At 51.6% G+C, this 18646-nt stretch overlaps 1 protein-coding gene across 5 annotated transcripts in view; it reads left to right on the top strand.

Moving 5' to 3' along the window:
* The window catches only part of TP63 (tumor protein p63), a gene marked incomplete at its 3' end in the record, with an annotated part of 142229 nt that extends 133255 nt beyond the window's left edge, over positions 1 to 8974 (top strand). For 3 of the 5 annotated variants that reach the window (XM_081329459.1, XM_081329461.1, XM_081329456.1), the window contains 4 exons: positions 1854 to 2011; positions 3466 to 3610; positions 5958 to 6051; positions 8567 to 8974. In XM_081329459.1, the coding sequence (XP_081185585.1) occupies positions 1854 to 2011; positions 3466 to 3610; positions 5958 to 6051; positions 8567 to 8863 (694 nt within the window). Of the gene's footprint in view, positions 1 to 1853; positions 2012 to 3465; positions 3615 to 5957; positions 6052 to 8566 lie in introns of those variants that run through there. The other 2 variants (XM_081329457.1, XM_081329458.1) reach the window with 1 other exon arrangement.
* Between the last annotated feature and the right edge of the window lie 9672 nt (positions 8975 to 18646).

The following is an 18646-nucleotide window of genomic DNA, read 5'->3' as shown; positions in this document are numbered from 1 at the left end:
ATGGGGTCCTTGGTCCTCTGAGCTTGGTTGTTTTCTTGTAGACGTTTCATGACCCAACTAGGTAACCTCATATAGTGCTAGAAGGGAGGTGAGTTTGGAGAGAGGAGGAGAAGGAGAGCTGTGGGGTCCTTGGGGTTCTCTGACCTGGGTTGTTTCCTTGCAGACATTTCATTATCCAACTAGGTAACATCATCAGTGCTAAAAGTAAGGTTCTACATTTAGGCAGGAAAAATCAAATGCACAGGTATAGTATAGGTGGTACCTTGCTCAATAGTAGTAACTGTGAGAGGGATCTCGGAGTCCTAGTAGACAATCACTTCAATATGAGCCAGCAGTGTGCTGCAGCTGCCAAAAAAGCCAACACAGTGCTAGGCTGCATTAACAGAGGGATAGAATCAAGATCAAGAGATGTACTAATACCACTTTACAATGCTTTGGTAAGGCCACACCTGGAATACTGCATCCAGTTTTGGTCACCACGATGTAAAAAAGATGTTGAGACTCTAGAAAGGGTACAGAGAAGAGCAACAAAGATGATTAGGGGGCTGGTGGCTAAAACATATAGGGAACGGTTGCTGGAATTGGGTATGTCTAGTTTAATGAAGAGAAGGACCAGGGGGGACATGATAGCAGTGTTCCAATATCTCAGGGGCTACCACAAAGAAGAGGGAGTCAAGCTATTCTCCAAAGCACCTGAAAGCAGGACAAGAAGCAATGGATGGAAACTAATCAAGGAGAGAAGCAACCTGGAACTAAGGAGAAACTTCCTGACAGTTAGAACAATTAACCAGTGGAACAACCTGCCTCCAGAGGTGGTGAATGCTCCAACACTGGAGGTTTTTAAGAAGAGACTGGACAGCCATTTGCCTGAAATGGTATAAGGTTTCCTGCCTGAGCAGGGGGTTGGACTAGATGACCTCCAAGGTCCCTTCCAACTTTATTATTATTATTATTATTATAAAAGAGAGGGGAGTTGTGCAGAGGAGGAGGAGAACTGTGGGGTCCTTGGTGGTCTCTGAGCTTAGTTGTTTTCTTGCAGACGTTTCATTGTCTGACTAAGTAACATCATCAGTGCTAGGTTATGTGTGCGCTGGAGCTTCCTGGATCAAGCATCAATTTAACACTAACCACCCTGGGGGGCGGGGAATGCCCAGCTGTGTGCAGCCGCTGCCAAAGAAGCTAACACAATCCTGGGGTGCATAAACAGAGGCACAGAATCAAGATCACATGAAGTATTATTACTGCTTTATAAAACCCCAGTGAGGCCACACCTGAATGCTTCAGCCAATTTTCGTCACCGTACCACAAAAAAGATGTTAAGACCTTGGAAATAGTTCAGAGAAGAGCAACTAAGATGATCCAAGGCCTGGAGACCAAAACATACGAAGAACGGCTGCGGTATTTGGGTTTGGCTAGTCTAAAGAAGAAGAGAAATAGGGGTGACACAATAGCAGTTTTCCAGTATTTGAGGGGCTGCCACAAAGAAGAAGAGGGGGGGTCACGTTATTCTCCAAAGCACCAGAGGGCAGGACGAGAAACAACGGTTGGAAGCTGATCAAAGGGAGAAGCAACCAGGAGAAACTTCCTGACAGTGAGGATAATCAACCAGTGGAACAGCTTGCCACCAGAAATCGTGGGGGCTCCATCCCTGGAGGTTTTTAAGAAGAGACTGGACAGTCACTTGTCTGAGATGGTATAGGTTCTCCTGCTTGAGCAGGGGGCTGGACTAGACGACCTCCAAGGTCCCTTCCAGCTGTATTCTGTTCTGTTCCTTCCAACCCTGGTTCTCGGGCACCATCGCCGCCAATTCATCTGCCTCCCCTGGACTTCCCTTCTTCTTCATCTCTTCCCAGGAACTCCCTCCAGGCTCAGCCTTCCTACGGATCCAGTTCTCCTCCGCTTGGGAAGATCAGCGGCCTGAACAAGCTGCCTTCCGTCAGTCAGCTCATCAACCCTCAGCAGCGCAACACCTTAACCCCCACCAGCATTCCCGACAGCATGGGAGCCAACAGTAAGGCATAGTTTTACGCCTGGTTTTTAATTTTGTTCCACCTTTTACTTTCTTCGTAAGCAACTCAAGGGAATGAACATATCCCACACAACAACCCTGCCAGGTGGGTTGGGCTGAGAGAAAGAGGGACTAAACCAAAGTCACCCAGCCGGCTTTCAGGCCTAAGGCGGGACTAGAACTCACCGTCTCCTGGGGATTGGCCCAAAGTCACCCAGCCAGCTTTCATGCCTAAGGCGGGACTAGAACTCTCCGTCTCCTGGTGATTGGCCCAGAGTCACCCAGCCGGCTTTCATGCCTAAGGCGGGACTAGAACTCTCCGTCTCCTGGTGATTGGCCCAAAGTCACCCAGCTGGTTTGCATGCTCAAGGCTGGACTAGAACTCCCCGTCTCCTGGTGATTGGCCCAAAGTCACCCAGCTGGCATTCATGCCTAAGGCTGGACTAGAACTCCCCGTCTCCTGGCGATTGGCCCAAAGTCACCCAGTCGGCTTTCGTGCCTAAGGCTGGACTAGAACTCTCTGTCTCCTGGTGATTGGCCCAAAGTCACCCAACCGGCTTTCATGCCTAAGGCTGGACTAGAACTCTCTGTCTCCTGGTGATTGGCCCAAAGTCACCCAGCCGGCTTTCAGGCCTAAGGCGGGACTAGAACTCCCCGTCTCCTGGTGATTCGCCCAAAGTCACCCAGCTGGCATTCATGCCTAAGGCTGGACTAGAACTCTCTGTCTCCTGGTGATTGGCCCAAAGTCACCCAGTCGGCTTTCATGCCTAAGGCTGGACTAGAACTCACCGTCTCCTGGTGATTGGCCCAAAGTCCCCCAGCTGGCTTTCAGGCCTAAGGCGGGACTAGAACTCTCTGTCTCCTGGTGATTGGCCCAAAGTCACCCAGCCGGCTTTCATGCCTAAGGCTGGACTAGAACTCACCGTCTTCTGGTGATTGGCCCAAAGTCCCCCAGCTGGCATTCATGCCTGAGGCGGGACTAGAACTCTCCGTCTCCTGGTGATTGGCCCAAAGTCCCCCAGCTGGCTTTCAGGCCTAAGGCGGGACTAGAACTCTCTGTCTCCTGGTGATTGGCCCAAATTCACCCAGCCGGCTTTCATGCCTAAGGCTGGACTAGAACTCACCGTCTTCTGGTGATTGGCCCAAAGTCCCCCAGCTGGCATTCATGCCTGAGGCGGGACTAGAACTCTCCGTCTCCTGGTGATTGGCCCAAGGTCACCCAGCCGGCTTTCATGCCTGAGGCGGGACTAGAACTCACCGTCTTCTGGTGATTGGCCCAAAGTCCCCCAGCTGGCTTTCATGTCTATGGCTGGTTTGCAAATTATGGATGGAGATTCCAGTTTCGCAAAGTCGTCCTCCCACCACAATTGGGAGCAAGGTTGAAGATGGCTGGACTTCAACTCCCAGAATCCACCAGCTTGTCTTTGACCTGCCGTTCCTTCCCTCCTTCCGCCCAGTTCCAATGATGGGGGGCCACATGACGATGGCGGGCGACATGAACGGGCTGAGCCCCACCCAGACGCTGGCTCCTCCCCTCTCCATGCCATCCACCTCCCACTGCACCCCCCCTCCGCCCTACCCCACAGACTGCAGCATCGTCAGGTGAGTGAGGGGAGCGGGAGGGTGGGCCGCCACCGGGCGCTTGTAACGGGGGAAGGGGTCTCTGTTCGATCGTGGTTAGCCCCGAGGCCGGTTCTGCGCCCTTTGCGGAAGCAACGTCTTGCGCTGGCTTAGCAACCTGCCTGTTTCCATCACTTTTGCAGAGACGAGCTATCTGCCCGTGCATCTCCTCTGTAAGCGTGGGGGTGCACAATAGGCATCCAAGGGAACGGAAGGGGCCTGCTCACCTGGTGCTAGGGACACACACACAGAGAAGTGAACAATAAAGTCACAAAGGTGACATCCGAACTTGGCCCGGTGTTTAGGTGTGGCCGCCATCTTGACTTTTCTGACTCTCCTGTGCTCAGCAGCGATTTGGGAGCTGCTTCCAAGAGGGGAAAAGGATCTTGGCTTGGCTGAGCCGGGCTGTTGAACTCTCGGATTGACTGCTGCGATTCCCCGTCTGTGGGGCTGCCCTTGGAGACAGCACCTTAGCCTCCCAAAGGGCTGCTGGGCCCTCGGAAGCCCCCGGGTCCCACTTGCACATAATTAACTTCAGTGCCCCCCGTTTAAGGAAGTCGGTCTCCTCCTCGACCCGGCTCGGGTTTGAGACCTCGGCGGTGGGACTCGTCCCGCAAGACTCCAGACACGGATCGCTTTCTCGCACTCGCTTCCGCGGGCCTCCTCTAGGTGCAAGGGCTGTGCCCGCTTGCCAAGGGCAGGACCTCTGTGGCCGAGGGGGGGGGAGGCTGCCAGGGCTGGCCATTCTCCCCCCTCGGAATGGGACCCCCTCCCCGTGGCCAACTCCCCACAGCACAACTCAACTGCAGGACAATTCAGCCCATGGCGAAAGTGAAATTAATTTTGACGGGACCGCGGCCGACGGTCATCGGATCAAAATTCATCCAGCAGGACGCGAGTTGGAATTCTTTCGAGGAAAACGGGGGGGGTCGCCAAACCCTAAAAGCAGCTGAATGAAATGGTTCAGGTGGCGCTGAATTGTCCCGCGGCGAAGTGGCCGTGGCGAGTTACCCTAGACCCTCTCACGCTCGCCCCCCCTCCCCTTCCTCTGGGTGGTTGGGGTCTCTGTCTTCAACTTTCTGCCCTGGCGCCTCTTCTTGGAACGAGGGGGGGGTGGGGGGGTTGCGCTTGGGCTGTTCCCCGTTCTGGCCTCGCTTCGCTGCTGCTTGGGCTCTTGGGGAAAGCAGCCTTGGGGGGGGGGAGAGTCCGGCAGAACGACTCGTCCTGGAGGGGGGGTCCAAGGGAATCACCCCCCCACCCACCCGCTTAGCAGCATTGAGGTGTTCCATCCAGCCACTGCTTTCGGCAGCGAGTGTCCCCTTCCACGTGGCCGACCGGCTAGAGCCGTGGAGAGGGTCTCCAGTCCCCCCAAGCCCCCATTTGGTCTGTTGATTCCACCGTCTCTGCAGGGGTTTTTTTCCTGGGGGGGGCCTCTGTCCCCTCCCAAGACAGGCCCTGGCTGGGTCCCCTCCGGTTTTCCTGCCAACGGGAAGCACCCCACTCCTGTCCCTCCCCCAGCTCTCTGCGCTGGGTGGTTCCCTGGCGGACGTTTCACGACCCAACTAGGTGACAGCATCAGTGCTAGAAGGGGGGGGGAAGGGGTTGCGGAAAGGAGGAGGAGGAGGAGGACTGTGGGGTGCTTGTTGCTCTCTGAGCTGGGTGGTTTCCTTGCAGACCTTTCATGACCCAACTAGGCAACATCATCAGGGCATTTAATATCATTCGCCCTGATGATGTACCCTAGTTGGGTCAAGAAAGGTCTGCAAGGAAACCACCCAGCTCAGAGAGCACCCAGGACCCCACAGTTCTTTTTCTTCTTCTCCTCCTTCCTCCTCCCCCCTCCCCCTCCTCCTCCTCCTCTCCACCTCCTCCTTTTTCCTCCTCCTCCTCCTCCTCTTCTTCCCCCTCCTCCTCCTCCTCCTCCCCCCTCCCCTCCTCCTCCTTCTTGCTCCCCTCTTCTCCTCCTCCCCCTCTTCTCCTCCTATTCTTCTCCACCTCCTCCTTTTCCCTCCCCCTCTTCCTCCCCCTCCCCTCCTCCTCCTCCTCCTCCTCCTTTCCACAAACCCTTCCAGCCCTGATGATGTTCCCTAGTTTGGGTCATGAAACGTTTGCGAGAAACCCACCCAGGGGCTCAGAGAGCACCCGGGACCATTTCAACCCTGAGCTCCAAAGATTCTCCTTGATAGAGTGCCTGGTGCGGATCTTGCCATGTTGGGGCTCTGCGGTCTGGGTGACCTCCTCATCTCAATTTCTCCTTCTCTCTTTCCCTCCTCCTCCTCCTCCTCCTCCTCCTCTTCCTCTCTCGTCCCCTCTCGTCGTCCCCCTGCAGTTTCTTAGCCAGGCTGGGCTGCTCCTCATGTCTGGATTATTTCACGGCGCAAGGGCTGACCACCATCTATCAGATTGAGCACTACTCCATGGATGTAAGTAACTGACTCTCCCTTTCGTTCCCCCGGCTGGGGGTGGGGTGGGGTGGGATGGGGGGCAGCCCCCGAGCCTCTGAAATGGGAGGACGACAAGCTGGGGTGGCTGGGCCCTGCTAGCACCGCAGACATCCTCCGGAGGGGAGAGCGGGTGTGTGTGTGTGGTGGACAAGAGCAACACAAGCCCCTCGCTTCTCCTCCTGAGCCACTCACTGCCTGTACTTGTAGGGTGTTTGGGAAGATGTGGGTCTGAACGCGGAGTTGAGCCGGTCACGGGACGTGCCCGGTGCTCTTTGCAAACAATGCAGCGACTGCAGGCGGCCAGGCAGCCCTTCCTGCGCACCCCACCCCACCCGCCTTTTGTCCCTCTGCAACTGTCCCCTTGAAATTGCTTGCTTGGCTGGGGTGCTCCGGGGCCCTTTTGGGGTTCAGCCTGGCCACCCCCTCTCCTCTCCCCCCACCCTGCTCTCAGGCTGGCGGTCTCCGCGCTTCCTCGCTGCCTCCGGCTGACCGTCTCTTGCTTGTGACCGGCCATCAGCGGGAGGGAAGTCTTGACCGTGTGCCAGGCAGACTCCAGAGCTGTCAGGATGGAGGGTTTTTTTTGGGGGGGGTGTCCACTTCTGCCCCCAGGAGGTTAATGGTGGAATTGTTAATTGTGGAATTGTGGGTGGTTTTCAACAACGGGACCGCATAACCGTTTGATTGAGATGGTGTGAAGTCTCCTGCCTGAGCAGGGGGTTAGACTAGAAGACCTCTGAGGTCCCTTCCAACATTATTATTCTATAAAACTTTTATTCATAAAGCATGAAACTCAGTCAACTGAACACTCAAATTGACTGGCACTAACGGTTGACACGGGTTGCTGCCAGCATCCTAGGTATCAACCAGGTATCTCCTTAAGATGTAAGATGTTCCGAGTAGCACAGTTTTTTGTAGCTTTGCTGGAGTTGTTGTTGTTATCATCATCATCATCATCATCATCACCTCTGAGGTCCCCCCCAGCCCTTGGAGTCTGTGATTCTAAGAGCGTGCCTCAAATTCCTGCTGACCTTAGAACATAGAACGATAGGCTTGAAAGGGACCACAGAGGTCCTCTAGTCCGGCCCCTTGAGAAGCATCGAGCAGAAGACCCCACACACCGTTCCAGACCAGTGGGTCTCCGGACTCATCTCAAAAGCCTCCAGGGATGGAGCTCCCACAACTTCTGGAGGCAACTTCCGCAGATTGATATCAATCAGTTAAAAAGTTGGGAAGGTATCCCATTGAGCTCAACCGGCTTTCTGAACGGGCAGTGGATTCAGTGGCTCTGAACTGGCTTCTCCCGCCTGCTCAGTTGGGCACAGCTCAAAGGTTGATAGTCCAAGACAATCCAATATTTGAGGGGCTCCCACAAAGAAGGGGGGGTCCACCTATCCTCCAAAGCCCCTGAAGGCAGGAGAAGAAGCAGCAGATGGAAAGCAATCAAGGAGAGAAGCAACTTAGAGCTAAGGGGAAACTTCCTGACAGTGAGGACAATTAGCCAGTGGAACTCCTTGCCTCCAGAAGTTGTGGGTGCTCCAACACTGGAGGCTTTCAGTGATCATGTGATTCCCCGGGGATCAGGTGATTTCCCGGGGATCAGGTGATTCCCCGGGGAGGCTGCGACCATCATAATTGTGAGTCGGTTGCCAAGCAACCGAATGTTGATGCCCTGACCGACGGGATGCTGCAAGGCTCCTGTGTGTGAAAAACGGTCAGGAGTCCCTTTTTTTTAGAGTGCTGTTGTAACTTCGAATGGTCATTAAGTGAACTGCTGTAAACTGAGGACTACCTGTATTCTCTTATTCTGTTAAGATCGAGCTGTTGCCAAAAGCAACACGGGGGGGGGGGAGGGAGGGAAGGAGAAAAGAAGGGAAGAAGGAAGAGAGGGAGGAAGGAAGGAGATGGAAGAAGACGAAGAATAAAGGAGACGGGAGGAGATGAGAAGAGAAAGGAGGAGTGTGAGAGGAAGGAAGGAAGGAAGGGAGGGAGGGATGGAGGAAGGAAGGAAGGAAGGAAGGAAGGAAGGAAGGAAGGAAGGAAGGAGATGGTAGAAGATGAAGAATAAAGGAGGGGAGGAGATGAGAAGAGGAAGGAAGGAGTGTGAGGAATAATGGAAGGAAGGAAGGAGATGGTGGAAGGAAGGAAGGGAATGAGAAGGAAGGAAGAGAAGGAAAAAAGGAAGGAGTTGGAAGAAGATGATAAAGGAGACAGGAGATGAGAAGAGGAAAGAAGGAGTGTGAGGAATAAGGGAAAGAAGGAAGGAAGGAGAGGAAGGTTGAAAGAAAGAGGAAGGAAGGAACAAAGGAAGTAAGAAAGAAGGAAGGAAGGGAATGAGAAGGAAGGAAGGAGATGGAAGAAGATGAAGAATAAAGGAGACGGGAGGAGATGAGAAGAGGAAGGAAGGAGAGGAAGGGAGGGAGGGAGGAAGTGATCCATCTCTCCCGGTGCTGAAAATCGCTCTCTCGCTCTCTCGCTCTCTCGCTCTTCCTTCCAGGATCTGGTGAGCCTGAAGATCCCGGAGCAATTCCGCCACGCCATCTGGAAGGGCCTCCTGGATTACCGGCAGCTGCACGACTTCTCCTCCCCGCCCCACCTCCTCCGCACGCCCAGCGGGGCCTCCACGGTCAGCGTGGGCTCCAGCGAGGCCCGGGGCGAGCGGGTGATCGACGCCGTGCGCTTCACCCTCCGCCAGACCATCTCCTTCCCGCCACGCGACGACTGGAACGACTTCAACTTCGACCTGGACGCCCGCCGGAACAAGCAGCAGCGCATCAAGGAGGAAGGGGAGTGAGGGCCGCGCCCCCTTCTCCGGCCCGGCCCGAAGACCCTCCCCGCCTCGAGGGTCTCCCCACCACCACTCCCCTGATTTCTGTTCTGACACCCCTTCCCCGAAACGGCGGGAGGGAAGCCGAGCTCCGCGCGCCACGAACTCACTCGCGACCTGTAGCTTTTTTACTTTCGAGCGGTTGTGGTTTTTTTGGCTTTGGCTTTGGTTGTGTTTGTGTGTTTTTTTAAAAAAATAATAACTCACAGCTAGGGGGGTGTTTGTGTGTGTGTGTGTGTGTGTGCGGGTGTGAGGGCCTTTTACGGTTAAGAGTAAGGAAGACCACCACCACCACAAACCAAAAAATGGATGATTTGTCTGGCAAGTTACGGTTTTCCACATGTGTGGGAGCTAACTGCTCTTTGGCTGACCTGAGTGCGTCTTTTGTGGGAGATACACACGCGCACACACACACACACACACACACACACACTGACCGGTTTTTGTTGTTTGCACACACAACGTGTGCTGTAGTTGTGGCCAGGTCTTTGCACGGATCTCTTGCTGAATTAACCAGTTCCCGGTGCTTTCGCAGCCTCACTTTAGAGCAAGACTGGTGGACTTCAACTCCCAGAATTCCTCAGCCAGCCATGCCTATGACTTCCCTCCTGCCTCCTAGAGCGGAGAGACTACAGAGAAAGGGATTATAAGAGAGCAAGCAGGCCACAATGGGGATACGCGTCTAAAAGAAGGCATTAGGGTCAGGGAATTCTGGGAGTCGACGTCCACAAATCTTAAAAGTTGTCAGTTTAAAGTCAGCTTCGGTTGACCACGTTTTGCTTTTGAGTTTTCAAATCAGAAGATGAGAACTTTCCAGCTAAGACAGATGGGATGTGCGGTCGGTGATTCAGCAGCTCCCTGGTCCCTTTGGTTGTAGCCACATGGGTCGGATAGTCCCCTTCCATGTACAAAGGAGGCAACTGCTGAATTTACAAGAAGCCAGTTTGTTCACAAGCCAGTGGCACCAGCGTGAAGTGCGCATGGCTTTGTGTTCAGTTCTCGCAATCCTTACGGATTGTTGCTTTGCAGCAGAAAAATGGACACACTGCTTTCCCCCCCCCACCGCCAGTTGCAATACCCACATAGGTTTAGTAGCAGCACCGTGTAGTAGCAACAGCCCCTAGTAGCAATAGGCACATAGTGCTGGGAAGTTTGAGGCTAATCCGAGGGTAGTTGGAATCGCTTAAGTTGGTCGCACCGGTTGAGAGGTGCTTCTTCCGATGTCCCAGAATCCCCCAGGCTGTCCGGAGGAAAAACACTGTTGTGTTCCTACAGTTGTGACTTCTTTGTTCACGCGAGTGCAGAGTCACTTCTGGCTGGCAGAGCCACAGCGTTCAGCTCTGCCGCTCAAGCCCTTTCTAAGGCCCTCTTGTATCTTCAGAGTTTCAAGGTTGTGTTGTATTTCCTGGGGTGGGGTGGAATGTGAGCAGTGGCCCACCAGGAAGGTGGCCTAGGACTGGAGAAGGGGAGGGGGTGTCTGAATGGCCCTGATCCGCAGCCCCCCCCCCAATCTTTCTTTGAAGCCAGGAGAGCCCTTAGCAACTCTCTCTCTCTCTCTCTCACACACACACACACACACAAGGCTTCTCTTGAACATTTCAATGTAGGGGAACTTTGAGGCTGCTTTATCAGTCCTGCACCAGCTGTTCTTTCAGATCCATCCTTCCTTCCTTCCTTCCTTTCTTCCTCCCACCCCCCTGTCCCTCCTTTCCCTTTTTCCTTCCTCTCTCCCTCCTTTTCTCTTCCCTATTTCCATTCCTTCCTCCTACTGTCCCTTCTTTTCTCTCTATACCTCCCTTCCTTCTGTCCCTCCCTCTCTCCTTCCTCCTTTCTTTCTTTCTTTCTTTCTTTCTTTCTTTCTTTCTTTCTTTCTTTCTTTCTTTCTTTCTTTCTTTCTTTCTTTCTCCCTTCTCTTCCTCTCTGTTTCCCTCCCTCCTTTCTTCCTCCTTCTCTTCCTCCTGTCTTTTTCCTCCCTCTATCTCTCCCTTCTGTGCTTCCTCCCTCCTTCCCTCCCTCATTTCATACCTTCATTTTTTCCTTTCTTCCCTCCTTCCTTCCCTCCCTCAACCATTTCCTCCCTTCCTTCCTTCTCTTTCCCTTTCTTTCTTTCCCTTTCTCCACCTCCATTCCACCTTTGGGAAGGCGAATTCTCCACCGCAGGCGGGTTGCAAACCTCAAGGGACTTTGTGAAAGAAAATCTCTTTTATTGGCTTTGAAAAAACGTGGCGACAGCCTTCCTGCCCAGCCTTCTTCACTCTTTGCCTTCCGCTCCTCCGGGCTCCAGTCTGGGGCTGAATTCGAGTTCCTCGGCCTTCTTCCTCCGTCTTCCTGGAGCCGCCAGACTTGCAGTGCTGGCCTCTCTTCCGCCACTCCCGTTGCCTAAAATCTCAAATCCTCTGCAGATTCAGTCTCTTTCCAATTTTTTTTTGCCTTCGCGCATCGTCAGGAAGATTAAACAAAAGTTTTGTAAGTAGAGATTTGTATGTATTTTTGGTTTTTTGTGTGTTTTTTTTGGTAACGTCCTAGAACCTTTTTACATTGGTTCCTTTTTTAAAATTGTTTATTGTCTTTCTTTGGGAAATCGGGTGCCTGAGAACCACAGTTTTGTTTGCATATTTTTTTTAATTCAATTGTTTTTACGGTGAAAAGCTTGATTGCAAACTGCTATGGATGGGGGAAACATCTTCACACAGTTTTCTGCCCCACTGAAGACACGAGCAGAAAGGGGGGGGGGATCGGATGCAGACCCCACCCCCCACCCCATAAGGGAAGGGGAGAGAAAGGAACCAGAGGGGTTGACTTGACTTCAAGAGTCCTAGATTTCAAAGTAATTTTATTTGTCTCACTTCAACCACTGTATCTACAGGTTGTTCATGACTTGTAAGAAGTATTAATTGGACAAAAAAAAATAACCACTCTGTTCTCAATGCCAGTGTAAATAAAAGCCACATTAAACGTTCTTCACGCACAGTCGTTTTATTTGCAGAGGGAGGGCAGATTGGGGATTTTTTTGGGGGGGGAAATGCTCTCTGGTCCTCGACTTAACACCACTCGCACAGTGAAGGCCCCGGAAATAAACGACTTAGGACTGTGTTTCGCACGTACGACCGTCGCAGCATCCCCATGGGTCACGTGATCAAAACTCAGATGCTTGGCAACTGGCGTGTACTTGTGACGGTTGCAATGATGATCCATCCCCTTTTGCGGCCTTCCGACCAGCAAAGCCAATGGGGGAAACCAGATTCCCTTAACAACCATGTGACTCACTTAACAATGGCAGCGATCTGCCCTAACAACCGTGACAAGGTGGGTCCTAAAACGGGGCAAAATTCACTTAACACCACTCTGAACTTTGGGCTGAATTACGGTCAAGGCCTAGTGAAAAATTCCATGCCTTTGGTCTATTTTTCAAGAACAACAACAATAATAAAGTTGGAAGGGACCTTGGAGGTCATCTAGTCCAACCCCCTGCTCAGGCAGGAAACCCTATAGCATTTCAGACAAATGGCTGTCCAGTCTCTTCTTAAAAACTTCCAGTGTTGGAGCACTCACAGCTTCTGGAGGCAAGGAGTTCCACTGGTTAATTGTTCTCACTGTCAGGAAGTTTCTCCTTAGTTCCAGGTTGCTTCTCTCCTTGATGAGTTTCCATCCATTGATTCTTGTCCTGCCTTCAGGCGCTTTGGAGAATAGCTTGACTCCCTCTTCTTTGGGGCAGCCCCTGAGATATTGGAAGGCTGCTCTCATGTCACCCCTCACCCTTCTCTTCATTAAACTACACATACCCAATTCCAGCAACCGTTCCTGATATGTTTTAGCCTCCAGTCCCCTGATCCTCTTTGTTGCTCTTCTCTGCACTCTTTCCAGAGTCTCAGCATCTTTTGAGTTGACTACGTGTCGTTTCTCTTCCGTGTGGTTTTCTGGATAGAAGTCCATTTGCAAAGCTTTATTCCATGCAGTGTGAGATTCATTCCTCTTGCGTCTAAAAATACAGCTCTTAAAGTAAGGCGTGCCTGGAGGCTTTAATCTCCTTTCCCCCCCTCTTCGTTGGCAAGCAGATCCCGCTCTTTTGTCTGCCAGTGAAGCTTTTCCCGGAAGATCTAAGACATCTGCATTCTCCTGGTGTCCCTGCTCCTTCCTGCCTGCAGTCCCTGCTTTGTTCTTTCTAGATTAAAGCACAAATACTTCCCCCCCCCGGATACCCTCCCCGTTTACGAAGAGCAACGAGGATGATTAGGGGACCGGAGGCCAAAACATAAGAAGAACGGTTGCAGGAATTGGGTAGGTCTAGTGCAGGGGCAGGCAACCTTGGCTCTTTTATGACTCGTGGACTTCAACCCCCAGAATTCCCCAGCCTGCTTTGCTCTCTTCTAATCCCTTTCTCTGTAGTCGCTCCGCTCTAGGGGTCAGGAGAAAAGTCATAGGCATGGCTTGACTGGGGAATTCTGGGAGTTGAAGTCCGCAAGTCTTCCAAGTGATCAAGGTTGGAGACCCCTGATCTGGAGGACCGAAAGAGCCTGTCCATCTCTACCCATCTCTACTTGACCATCGCCAGCTCTCCTTCAGCTGAGGGCTTTTCCCAGAAGCTGCAAAGAAGTCAATTCCGGGAGTTGAAGTCCACGAGTCATAAAAGAGCCATGGTTGCCTAGCCCTGGTCTAGTGTGATGGCTCCGACAGAGGAAACTCTTCAAAAGAACTTCGAGGCATTGTTTATCTTAAAGAATTTTTATTTGAGAAACAAAGTATCGGCACTACATAGTTAAAGTCAAAAAGTGAATTCCCCTCCCCTGGATGCAAAGTAACAAAGTACAATTCCCTCCTCCAATTAATGGTCATAAATCACATTCCCCAATTAGCTTGAAGCACAGGCTTTCTCTCCAGCCCGCCAAATCTTTTATCAACTCTGGACTCAGTAACCTTGATTCTCACGCTAGGTTTAGTGTTGTTATGTCTAGCTGGACTCTCATCCACATTCCCCCCCTCCCAGCATCAACGAACTCTAAAAGCAATAGAGAAAAGGTGGCTACATTTCCATCTGTTGTCAAAGCAAGAACATCCGATGTTAGCAGCGTTGACATCTAATTTAATGAGAATAAGGACGAGGGGTGACAGGATAGCAGCCTTCCAATATCTCAGGGCCTGCCCGAAAGAAGAGGGAGTCAAGCTATTCTCCAAAGCACCAGAAGGCAGGACAAGAAGCAACGGATGGAAACTCATCAAGGAGAGAAGCAACCTAGAACTAAGGAGAAACTTCCTGACAGTGAGAACAATTAACCAGTGGAACTGCCTGCCACCAGAAGCTGTGAATGCTCCAACACTGGAAGTTTTAAAGAAGAAACTAGACAGCCGTTTGTCTGAAATGGTCTAGGGTTTCCTGCCTGAGCAGGGGGTTGGACTAGAAGACCTCCAAGGTCCCTTCCAACTCTTATTCTGTTCTCACTGTCAGGGAATTTCTCCTTAGTTCTACTTGCTCCTCTCCTTGATTAGTTTCCATCTGTTTTTTCTTGACCCCCCCTCTTCTTTGTGGCAGCCCCTCAAATGTTGGAAGTCTGCTCCTCATGTCACTCTAGTCCTTTTTGTTAAACTAGATTTAACCCATTCCTGCCACCGTTCTTCCTATCTTTTAGCCATGTCTCTCTCTAGTCCCTGGTCATTTTGAAGGACCAACATTAGCCAACTTCCTACTGGAATTCTACTAAGCAGACCTGGGTGCTTGGCCTTCCCCTTTCATCTTGGTTATGTATCTTGCAAGGATTGTCTTCTCTTCCGTCCCCTTGTCAAGACCACAGCCCCCTTCAGCTTAAGACCAGACCCCTGTGTGTCTGACTCACAGAGACCCCATGAATTTACCTGCAACTGCAGTTCTTGAAGAAGTCAGTGGAATTCACACAACCGATCTTGCTCATCTTACAGAAAACAACACAGAATAACAAGAGTTGGAAGGGACCCTGGAGGTCATCTAGTCCAACCCTCCCCACCGCCCAAGCAGGAGACCTTACACGGTGTCTGGCAGATGGCAGTCCAGTCTCTTCTTAAAAGCTTCCAGTGATGAAACTCCCATAAAACTTCTGAAGGCAACTCCTGTTCCATCGGTTGATTGTTCTCACTGTCGGGAAATGTCTCCTTATCTTCCTTGATCTTAGGTGACCCCATTGTCCTGCCGGACCTGAAAGAGCTTGGTGAGAGCTGGGCCTGGTTACATGGGGGGACAGATCTCCCACCATCAATTCTGTAAGCTCTAGGAGGTTCTGGACTCTCGGAAGAGTGACCAACAATTAATTATATGCCATCAAGTTGGCGTCAGCTTGGAAGAACAGTTCCAGTGACGATCATCTGCTTTCTTGCATGATCCACAAAAGAGCCATTTTGTAATTTTGTTTGGGGTAGATTTGAGTGAAATCCTACACAGAGGTTCCATGCTTCTAAGACCCCATCCTCAAATCCTACCTGAGAGTGAGAACAACTATTCTATTCTATTCTATTCTATTCTATTCTATTCTATTCTATTCTATTCTATTCTATTCTATTCTATTCTAGTCTAGTCTAGTCTAGTCTAGTCTAGTCTAGTCTAGTCTAGTCTAGTCTAGTCTAGTCTATTCCATTCCGTAATTCTATTCTATTCTATTCTATTCTATTCTATTCTATTCTATTCTATTCTATTCTATTCTATTCTATTCTATTCTATTCTACTCTACTCTATTTTACTCTACTCTACTCTACTCTACTCTACTCTACTCTACTCTACTCTACTCTACTCTACTCTACTCTATTCTATTCTATTCCTCCAATATTCTATTCTGTTCTATTCTATTCTATTCTATTCTATTCTATTCTATTCTATTCTATTCTATTCTATTCTATTCTATTCTATTCTATTCTATTCTATTCTATTCTATTCTCTATTCTATTCTATTCTATTCTATTCTATTCTATTCTATTCTATTCTATTCTATTCTATTCTATTCTATTCTATTCCATTCCATTCCATTCCATTCTCTATTCTATTCTATTCTATTCTATTCTATTCTATTCTATTCTATTCTATTCTATTCTATTCTATTCTATTCTATTCTATTCTATTCTATTCTATTCTATTCTGATTGGACATCATCAGCCAGAGGTCCCTTCCAACTCTTGGTCTTCTGTGATTCTGCTTGAGCGAGGGGTTGGTCTAGAAGACCTCCAAGGTCCCTTCCAGCACTGTCACTCTGCGACTTCTATTAAGACAAGCCTTCATTGAACCATCTGGGTGTTCCGTTCCCAGCTCTGCGGAGCACATCCCCTTTGGATCATGCTGCCCAAGAATTTTCCCAGAGCCATAATTTGCATCGAGGGATGAACTGGAGATTAAACATCAAAGTGGTTAAAAATCGCCCTGGAGCACGGTTGACATGGAGACTCATTTACGTATGTTATGAAGTCTAGAAGCGTATTGCAAGGAGAGAGTAGCGGTTAAGGTCCTGGATGGGAAGCTCTGTGCCCAGCCCGATTCGCTGAACCCTTGGGAGGGAGGGAGGGAAGGACTGCTACACGCCCCACCCTCGGCCGGCCGCGGAAGGATGGGTGAGAAATTAAACCATAGAGCAACAGAGCTGCGTATCTGATTGACGTTTGGTTTCCAACACACCAGCCTTGAACGGAGGTGTCGTTTCCTGGGGTTGACTTGGGGTCATGCAAACCCCACAGACACATTGCAAGCTGTGGGGTCCTCCGTGCTCTCTGAGCTGGGAGGTTTCCTTACAGATGTTTCATGACCAAACTAGGTAACACCATCAGTGCTAGAACGAAGGGGGGGGGGTTGCAGGGAAGAGGAGGAGGAGGAGGAGGATGGATGGATGTGTGGCTCTTTGATGCTGTCTAAGCTTGGCAGTTTTCTTACAGACCTTTTGTTACCGAACTAGGCAACATCATCAGTGCAAAACCTCCTCCTCCTCCTCCTCCTCCTCCTCCTCCTCCTCTCGCCAACCCCACTCTTTTATTGCAGTGATGATGTCACCTAGTTGGGTCATGAAACATCTGCAAGTAAACCAAACCCTTCAGAGAGCACCAAGGGCCCCACAGTCCTCCTCCTCCTCCTTCTGCTTCTCCTCCTCTTCCTCCTCCTCCTTCTCCTCCTCCTCCTCCTCCTCCTCCTCCTCCTTTCCGCAAACCCAAATCCTCATGGAATCCTAGGGCTGGAAGGGACCTTGGAGGTCTTCTAGTCCGGCCCCCTGCCCTAGATCATGGAATCCTAGGCCTGGAAGGGACCTCGGAGGTCTTCTAGTCCAGCCCCCTGCCCTAGATCATGGAATCCTAGGCCTGGAAGGGACCTCGGAGGTCTTGTAGTCCAGCCCCCTGCCCTAGATCATGGAATCCTAGGCCTGGAAGGGACCTCGGAGGTCTTCTAGTCCAGCCCCCTGCCCTAGATCATGGAATGCTAGGCCTGGAAGGGACCTCGGAGGTCTTCTAGTCCAGCCCCCTGCCCTTGATCATGGAATGCTAGGCCTGGAAGGGACCTCAGAGGTCTTCTAGTCCAGCCCCCTGCCCTAGATCATGGAATCCTAGGCCTGGAAGGGACCTCGGAGATCTTCTAGTCCAGCCCCCTGCCCTAGATCATGGAATCCTAGGCCTGGAAGGGACCTCGGAGGTCTTCTAGTCCGGCCCCCTGCCCTAGATCATGGAATGCTAGGCCTGGAAGGGACCTCAGAGGTCTTCTAGTCCGGCCCCCTGCCCTAGATCATGGAATCCTAGGCCTGGAAGGGACCTCGGAGATCTTCTAGTCCAGCCCCCTGCCCTAGATCATGGAATCCTAGGCCTGGAAGGGACCTCGGAGGTCTTCTAGTCCAGCCCCCTGCCCTAGATCATGGAATCCTAGGCCTGGAAGGGACCTTGGAGGTCTTCTAGTCCAGCCCCCTGCCCTAGATCATGGAATCCTAGGCCTGGAAGGGACCTTGGAGGTCTTCTAGTCCAGCCCCCTGCCCTAGATCATGGAATCCTAGGCCTGGAAGGGACCTTGGAGGTCTTCTAGTCCAGCCCCCTGCCCTAGATCATGGAATCCTAGGCCTGGAAGGGACCTCGGAGGTCTTCTAGTCCAGCCCCCTGCCCTAGATCATGGAATCCTAGGCCTGGAAGGGACCTTGGAGGTCTTCTAGTCCGGCCCCCTGCCCTAGATCATGGAATCCTAGGCCTGGAAGGGACCTCGGAGGTCTTCTAGTCCGGCCCCCTGCCCTTGATCATGGAATCCTAGGCCTGGAAGGGACCTCGGAGGTCTTCTAGTCCGGCCCCCTGCCCTAGATCGTGGAATCCTAGGCCTGGAAGGGACCTTGGAGGTCTTCTAGTCCAACCCCCTGCTTAAAACCCCAGCATCCAAGTTATCGATGAACAACATTTGCAGGTTGGCCGTTCACCCTCTTTAGCTGCCTGGGATTCCTTGTCCTTCCAGAACCAGCTCCTCTAACTGAAGCGCCGGCACGCCCGTGTCCCCAAAGGACTGCCTGTTTTGGCCGCCCTGTGGGCAAAACCTATTTTGGAGCTTCTTTGTCCCGCAGCCAACCATCGCTTCAGTTCCATGTTTGGTCTTCAGGCTGGCCTCTCGTGGAAAGCCGCCCGCCCACCACCCACCCTAGTGTGGAGCAAGCAATGCCCTCAAGGGACCTGCGAAGTGGTGGGAACTCAATAAAGACGGGGAGGGAGTTACCCATGCCCCGGGCAGTGTACATCCATGTAATAAACGCTCCTGGAAAGCTTGCGTTTGGTTGGCAACGCCCAGGGTGT

This window comes from Vipera berus (genome assembly GCF_964194415.1).
Source record: "Vipera berus genome assembly, chromosome: 5".
NCBI lineage: Eukaryota > Metazoa > Chordata > Lepidosauria > Squamata > Viperidae > Vipera > Vipera berus.
Note: the sequence above shows the minus strand (reverse complement) of the source record. Positions and strands in the feature narration are given on the sequence as shown.